The sequence below is a fragment of the Lagenorhynchus albirostris genome, chromosome 3, assembly GCF_949774975.1.
Source record: "Lagenorhynchus albirostris chromosome 3, mLagAlb1.1, whole genome shotgun sequence".
NCBI lineage: Eukaryota > Metazoa > Chordata > Mammalia > Artiodactyla > Delphinidae > Lagenorhynchus > Lagenorhynchus albirostris.
In genome coordinates, this window is record NC_083097.1 from 68,756,996 (window position 1) to 68,765,241 (window position 8,246).

Consider the following 8,246-nt stretch of genomic DNA (forward strand, 5'->3'; position numbering starts at 1 on the left):
AGAAACCCTGCGGATCTCAGTAAGATGTTAGGACTTAACAGGCTTTGGGCTTCTTTCCGGTGACTTTTGCTCTCTTACTAAATTCTACATAGGAGGAAGGAAGACTAGCCTACGGTTAAGGTTGTAATTGATAAAGAAGCAGAAGTCATCGTATTGACTGGGTATGGTGATGTTTGGTCATTTTTGTGACTTGAACAATGTTCATGTTTTGTCTATTTTCATATATAATAGAGTGATCTTATTTCCTTGAGCCATCACTGACATGAGAAACTTTGACCTGCATGTCCTCTTAAATTGTTTAGGTTCAGCAGGAGAACATCCATTCCTGGTCCAGGCTGGCTCCGAATCAGAGGCTGCTTTCTCTTCCACACTCCCAACATGCCATACTCATACTGGCCCTGAGTTTTCTCTTCCCTCTCTTCCTATTTCTGTTCTACTTAGTTCTCTATATCTCCAGGAATCCTTCCCTTCGCACTTCAACTCAGTTTTCTCTCTGAAACCCTTTGTACTGCATATTATTTGGTTACTCGTGTTTACGCTTCGTTTCCTTCCGGTGAGATAAGAGCATATACATCTCTCGAAGCGCTGGCAAAGTAGCACTGCAAATCACACACTTAGCATATAGTCACAAAAAAAAGAAAAGGGAGAGGCTTATTTTCCTTTTCCATAAACTAGAACACACATGGTGAAACTGCTTCGTTAACTTCAGTAAAATCGTTCTAGAAACAGGCCCCAAGAACCCGGACTAGAACTCGACAAGAACTCACGTCTGGAAGAAACACTGCTGGTAAAAATATTCTGATCCTACCGGAACCTGGGCGAGACTACATTTCCCACAATCTTTCAGGGCCGACAAGGCGCCACGATTTTCTGAACTACAATTCCCACAATCCTCTGGGGCCGCCGCTTTGTCGCATGTTCCGAGAGCTCTGCCCCATTTCCCATCTTCCCTTTCGGTCCTTACCCACAACGGACAAGGTCGTGAGGAAAGGAGTGCTGGGTGTGTTGCTGCCATTTTTTCCGCCTTCAGTTTCTGCGCCTTTCGCAGGGCTTCCAACAGCGCTATGTTGGGACAGAGCATCCGGAGGTTCACAACCTCTGTGGTCCGTAGGAGCCACTATGAGGAGGGTCCGGGGAAGGTTAGTATGGAAGGGGCCTGGCTCAGGGGGCACTGGGCTGCGACTGGCTGAACTCCAAGGCCGCCTATGGGCCGTGGAGAGAGAGATGGGAAGCCGGGGTTTTGATCTGGGACGTCGACTAGCATTCCAGTTCTTCCAGGGACCAGGGAGAAAGTTCAGGACGCTGGCTGCGCGCCGTAGTCGGGAAAAGGAATGAGTAGGTAAAGCCAGAGGCTTTACCTCACAATAGTGCTCCCCCATTTCCCCCTCGCGCCCCACCCCGCCCTTCAAAATATGGAGGGCCCTGAAGCGCCTGGCTGCAGGTATTGCGGCTTAAAGCCCAGCTAGAGGTCACCGAACTGGAAGTGAAAGTCATTGGAACGTTGAGGATATGAGGGCCTGTGGTGTGGGGCTAGTCTCCAACTAGTTGACGAAATTAGTATTAACCGCCCTTGATTGAAGTTGGTTTTAGCCTCAAGTATAAATAGTTTAAATCGGGTAGTTAGCAGTAACACCCTCCGAGGGTTACCTGAAGCCTAGTATTAATGGGCCGAGAAAGGGTGTAGAGGGGTAGAGTTGATGAGTATTTTTTTTACCTTCTAGTGTTTTGTGTGATGCAGGTCATAGGATTTGAAAGGTAGTGTTTAAAAAAGTGTTCTGGTATATGGCATATACATATAACCTGATTATGGAAAAAATAGCGTTTCCTGTATACTTATTTTTGATTTATAAAATCAGGTGATTTGAAGTTCAGTTTCTTTTCTCTTTTTTTCCCAACAGAATATACCATTTTCAGTGGAAAACAAGTGGCGGTTACTAGCTATGATGACTCTGTACTTTGGGTCTGGATTTGCTGCACCTTTCTATATAGTAAGACACCAACTGCTTAAAAAATAATCCATGAGACAGGTAAATAATTAGTGCATTTCTAATCTTCACAGAGGTTTCCCCTTTTTTCCTTTCTTTCCTTACCATGCCCCCCCAAATCACAAATACGCTATTGTGTGTTGTAATTCCTGAAGTTAAGTGTGGGTGTGGCATTGAGAGAGACAGGTTAAACCTATAAACAAATGTATCTTTGTGTGAAAGCCAGTGTTTATTGAGTGCTGCGCTTTGTCAGGCACACTTTACGTTAATAAGCTCAGGTTGGCTACCAGGCAAGACTGAGGTGGATGATGTTAACCTGATCTGAGACCAAAAAAAAAAAAATGTTAAGTTGCCCAGTGTTCCATAGCTAGTGATGGCGGACCAGAATTTTTACCCAGGCAGTCTCGTTCCAGAGCTCAGGTACTTGACCAGGTAAAGTTCTAGTAAACTGATTAATGCTAATCTGTCTTGAGGGCAGTGTATATTAGTGTATACCTGAAGGAATCTTGTGTGCAGCAAGATGAGCAGATTCCCTGAGTGAGAAGAAAGGATTTATTTAGTTAAATTATAATCAGAATTTTCAGCAAAAGTAACACTAAAGGAATCTCTGTGGGATGATTGGAATAAATCCCAAAATATACTTTGGAAAAGAAAGACTTTAATTGTCTTAGTTTAGAAGGGAAATGATTTATCCAAGCCATTACTTGGGAAGACTCTGGTGCATATGATGAAGAAAATCAGTATGAATAAAGTCATGATACTGTAAACGCTTTCTGATGTACCAGTCATAAATTGAAGGACAGACAATATATTAATGAAACTACATATTTATGTTAAATGAATGGGTTCTTTAATATCGTTAATTTTTTATTCACAGATACGAAGAGGAGCATTTTAAGATGTGCAGTCTCTTTGAAAAAAGGATCAAACTCTTGAACTCAGCATCCTAGATATGTTTGTAAATAAACTTACAGCATAAATCCTTAATGCCTCTTCTCTGAAATATGGAACATGATAATTGAGCATGTGCTTGTTTTTTTTTTTTTTTTTTACATGCTCCAATTTGCCTCATCCACCAACCTAATACTGTTTGAATTAAGAGTCTCTTCCATAGCTTTTAACAGTGGAGACTTTGCTTTCTCCAACCAAACTATTCATAAGGGCCACTCACAGGTATGCTGGAAAGGGGGCAGGACTCTGCAGACATGGACAGTACAAATTTACTGGTCCATCCAGAAGATGAGGTTGCTTGGCTGTTGAACTTGTCATTACATGACATATTGAGATGGAAGAGAACATACATAGATTCACACTGTTATCTTGGACGAATAGACTGTGTTAGATTAGGATTTTTTTTTTTTTTTTTTACCTGCATTGGGTCTTTGTTGCGGCACTCTGGTTTTCTCCAGTTGCGGTGAGTGGGACCTACTCTTTGTTGGAGCACGCGGGCTTTTCATTGTGGTGGCTTCTCTTGCTGCAGAGCGTGGGCTCAGTAGTTGTGGCTCACAGGCCCTATAGCACAGGCTCAGTAGTTGTGGCACACAGGCTTAGTTGCTCCATGGCATGTGGGATCTTCCCAGACCAGGGCTCGAACCCGTGTCCTGTTCATTGGCAAGCAACTTCTTAACTACTGCACCACCAGGGGAGTCCCTGTGCTTACTTTTTATTTGGGTAATATTGCATTATTAGTTTCTTAATTAAATATGTATGTGATTTAGCTTTTTCTTGGTTTCAAATTATGAATTTTAATTTTTGATTCCTGGGTCAGGAATCTGTCGGTAATTCATTATAAAAGAAATGCAAACTTTGTCCTGTAATTTTTGTTTTTAATTTAAAGGCAGCAGAAAAAAGATAACTTTTAGTCTTTTTTTACTTTGAGGGAGTAAATTCATTTTTCTCCATGAGTGATAATTAGTTGATCATTAGGAAAACCAGTAGTGTTAGCAGGTTTAAGTTCAAGAGCTTCCTTTTTTTCCTCTAGACCTGTACCCTAAAACTGAAATTTTTGCCATGATAAATGTGCTACTGACCAATGTTAGTCTTGTTTAGACTGAATGAAAGAACTATTTGAGGGACTTCCCTAGTGGCGCAGTGGTTAAGAATCCGCCTGCCAATGCAGGGGACATGGGTTAGAGCCCTGGTCCAGGAAGATCCCACATGGCGCCGAGCAACTAAGCCATTGTGCCAGAGCTACTGAAACCCACATGCCTAGAGCCCGTGCTCCGCAACAAGAGAATCCACCACAGCGAGAAGCCCGCGCACTGCAACAAAGAGTAGCCCCTGCGAGCGGCAACAAAGACCCAATGCAGCCATAAATAAATTAATAATTTAAAAACAAAAAACTGAAATGGAATGTAATAGCATGTGAGACAATATAGGAGATATGCCCATTCTATTCTGGAGCTTGACTAGTAGAAATGGGTTGCAAGATGGCTCTGATTAGCTGTATCAGTGAATCAAAATTATGAAATGAAATGCTGCTTACCACTTAAAATATAATGACTTAGTTCCAAGGGCTTTATATTAGGGCAGGGGGAAAGTAATTAGCTACTGAATATTTTAATCCCAGTTTGGTCACTAGAATACCTATCTTTGGGCTCTTTAGTAACTGCCTGGCAATTACTTAAATATGGATGCAATTTAGTCTAAATGACTTTGTCCAACTATTCTCTGTATTGTGTGTTGTTTTTTGATTATCCATTGATGAGTCAGATGTTCTGTGCTTGGAGAGTTTCTTGATATAACATTAATGATTTCTACCTTTTGGAACAGTAGAAGCAAGAGTAAGAGTTTAGGGTTCATATAATGATTTTGAATTCTTGGTTCAAATCTTTGCTAAATTACAAATTTAGCCTTCAGGGTTTTCTTGGAGGAAATGGGGATAGAGCCTTCTTCCTATTTTGAAATTCATTGAGCTATATAAAAACATTTTAAGTCCTGGCAAGTCCTGAATGAAGAATTTTTTTTCTCCGGATTTAAAATATATCAAGAGTCGAAAGTAACTTAGTATTTTACAGCAGGGTCTAGGTAGAAAATGTCATTTATTAAATTTCTCTCTGAATTGAGTTAAGGTATTTGAGTGGTGTACAGGAATGAGAGAAAAACCTCCCTTTCCCGGGATAGGAATGGGGTTTACCCCATCCCCATAAAAGGCATTCAACAGGCTGGCTCTTAGTGTGTAAGAATATTGAGTGATAGAGGCTAGACAACTTTTTAGTTTTCGTATTGGGGTTCTCCAGAGAAACAACCAACAGCATGTGTCTATAGAGAGATTTATTTTAAGGAATTGGTTCTTGCAATTGTGGGGGTCTGTCAGGTCAACAATCTATGGGGTAAACTGAAGGTTATAGACCCAGGGAAGAGTTGATATTCCAGTCAGAAGCCATCTGCTAACAGAATTTCCTCTTCCGGAGAAGTCTGTCTTTTTCTGTTAATGCCTTCAACTAATTGGATGTGGCTCACCCACATTATGGAGAGTAGGTTTTACTGAAACAGTTTAAGTAGTAATCTCGGGAATTCCCTAACAGTCCAGTGGTGAGGACTTCGCAGTTTCACTGCCATGGCCCAGGTTCAACTCCTAGTTGGGGAACTAAGATCCTGCAAGCCGTGCAGTGTGGCCAAAAAAAAAATGGCACTCTCATCCCCAAAAATATTTTAATAGAAATATCCAGAGTAATATTTGGCCAAATATCTGGATACCATGGCCCAGTCAACTTGATAATGTAAAATTAACCATCACAATTTCATATAAACATGTGACTCCAGTTTAATTTTTTTCACAATTTCATATAAGCATGTGACTCCAGTTTAATTTTTTTTTTAAGTGTTGGCTTGAGTTTTTAAAACCATCACAGAATATTGATTCTTTTTCAATTTTATGTATATATTTCCCCCCTGCACTGGTTTTTAAAAGTTCAGGCCAACACCTAAAACCACAAGATTCCCATAAAAATCCAGATTCTCTTATAAAAGGTTACACTGGGTGGACCCACTTAATGAAACTGCACTAGGCCAAGTGTACCTTATGCAGAGGCTTCCCTGACTCCAGAATACCTGATTAGGGATTTTGGTTGGGGGCTGAAACCCAGGAATCATCTCAAGGAAACCAGAATTATCGTAATTAAGCTTTGGCCACCCTAATGGGAAAAATCAAAATGCCCTACATTTTGCCAGAGAAGCAGTACAAAAGGGGTTAAGAATATGGACTCAGGACTAAGATTTGACTGGATTCAAAGCCAGCCTTGACCGTGTTTCAGCTCAACTAGAGACTATCTCTGCCTCAGTTTCCTTGTGTATCAGAGTAACTATCTTAGGATATTGTGAAGATTAAAACAGAGTGCTTAACTCAAAAACAAGTGAGGTAGAGGAACTAAAACGGACATTGTATAAATTGTTCAAGTTAATCCCAAGGCCATTTGGCAGTTATAGATTGGTATTTTCAATTACTAAGTCTAGCTACAGTTCTAACTAGTCCAGCAAATAACTTCAACCTTAACCATGTCCCAAAATGCCTGGAATCATGGTAGTAAATGCAAGCTGATTATGTAATAAGCAGTCACCATCAGTAAAATTAAAACTCTTTAACATGACAGTCATTTCTCTATGGTTTCAGCCTCACCCTGGCCACAGCTCCAGTTTTGTGAACTGCCTCCACATATTAACTTAGCTCACCTTTTTCTGTAGTTTTTCCCTTGCCAATTCCTCCCAAACATAATACACTTAAGTCTCCAACACCCTGTAAACAGCTTTATAGTTAACCTTGGCAAGTACTGTAATCACTGATTTCCCTTCCTATCTCCCATACCAACTTGTAATTTTTCTGAGACCAGGGCAGCTTTTATTTATTCATTTATACTACATGTATAATTTAAGTGATCAGTGAACACTTATTGAATGAATTACTGAATTGAAACCAAGAATAGCAAAATTACCTAAAAGCAAACCCCAGACTTTCTGGTCTGTACACCAAAATGGTGTATGTGTCAGTGTTTTCTGAAGAAAAATGAATTTTTCCCAGGTAACTCTATTAGTTGAGTTCTCCAACCAAATAATAACAGTTGTTGCAGACTCAATGAGATTAAGATTTTCTGCCAAAGTGTAATTTAACTATGTCACTGACCACAGTTTAGTCCATCTGATGTTCTTTGTAGATAACCTTCCTTGAAAGAAAATGTATATTGATTTACATTCCAACAGTAGCTGTTGGTCCTGTTTGAGACCAACATTTTGAAAAGCACTGGCTTAAAGGGTTAGGGAATATGTTTTACATAACAAAAGATAGAGCTCAAAGAATTTAAGGGCATTCTATCCAAACTCAGCCTATTGTCTGTAAACTATTTCTTTGTCATGAGATGGCTGCTACAGTTGCAGGCATCCCATACAGACTTGACAATATCCAGCAAGAAAAGAATCTGTTCAAGTTATTTTTAAGAATGAAGAAAGATTTCCTAGAAGCCCACTAGCAAACTCCTCTGTTCATTGGACACAAGGGATGTAATATACCCATTTCTAAATACAACACTAGCAAGGGAAATGACAGTCACTGCAGTGATTACATTTGAGCAATTAATATTTTCTTCCAAGTCTTAACGTGAAAAAAGTGGAAACTGGAACAAACCAGCATTCTAATAGAACGGGAGAAGAAAGTGGTTATGGGGTGTGTAAAAGACAATGCCTGCTGCAACTATAAAGTATACTGAGAAGATCGACCCCAATGTCAAAATGTAATAAGCCTTTATTTTAGTGTAGCCAGTAAAGGCCATAGCATAGGTCTTTAGAGTATAATTTAAGATTAAGCTGATTTTAGAAGAGGAGAAATAGTGTTAATTCTTTTTTTCTGTCTCAATAGAAAATAATTTCTCTATAGTAAATAATGAAAGCTTTTACATGATTTATACTGTCACATCAAACAATTAAAAAAGTTTCATCCATTACGAAATGATACCTTGTTCTCACAGCTGTTAAAATTTTGTAGACCAGAAGGAACATAGCCATTTTCTTTGTATTACGTTAATACAGTGAAGATTTTTTTAGTATATAATTATAATTTACAGTTAATTTTGGAGAGACTTCTTGAACTCATATTTGAATATGGGTACAAGTTATCTGGGTCTTTCTCTAACCTGGTATAGTAGTCATTAGGGCTTTTCAAGAATATGCCAGTTCTATTTCTGTATGCATGGCAGGATTGAACACTGTCTCCTTTGCTTTGACAAATGAAAATATGAGAAGAATGATGTGTTGACACTTCACGGAAGCTTT

General features: G+C 39.5%; 1 protein-coding gene and 1 non-coding gene across 2 annotated transcripts; both read left to right on the plus strand.

The window, feature by feature from the left end:
• The first annotated feature begins 947 nt into the window (after positions 1-947).
• On the plus strand, positions 948-2,972 carry LOC132518140 (cytochrome c oxidase subunit 7C, mitochondrial). Its single transcript, XM_060146148.1, has 3 exons — positions 948-1,139; positions 1,899-2,027; positions 2,863-2,972. Exons 1-2 carry the CDS (start codon positions 1,065-1,067, stop codon positions 2,013-2,015), a joined length of 192 nt encoding a protein of 63 aa, XP_060002131.1. The 5' UTR covers positions 948-1,064; the 3' UTR covers positions 2,016-2,027; positions 2,863-2,972.
• Positions 2,704-2,766, plus strand: LOC132518937 (small nucleolar RNA Z39). Its single transcript, XR_009540050.1, has one exon. It is a non-coding gene; the product is annotated as a small nucleolar RNA Z39 (small nucleolar RNA).
• Positions 2,973-8,246: the final 5,274 nt, after the last annotated feature.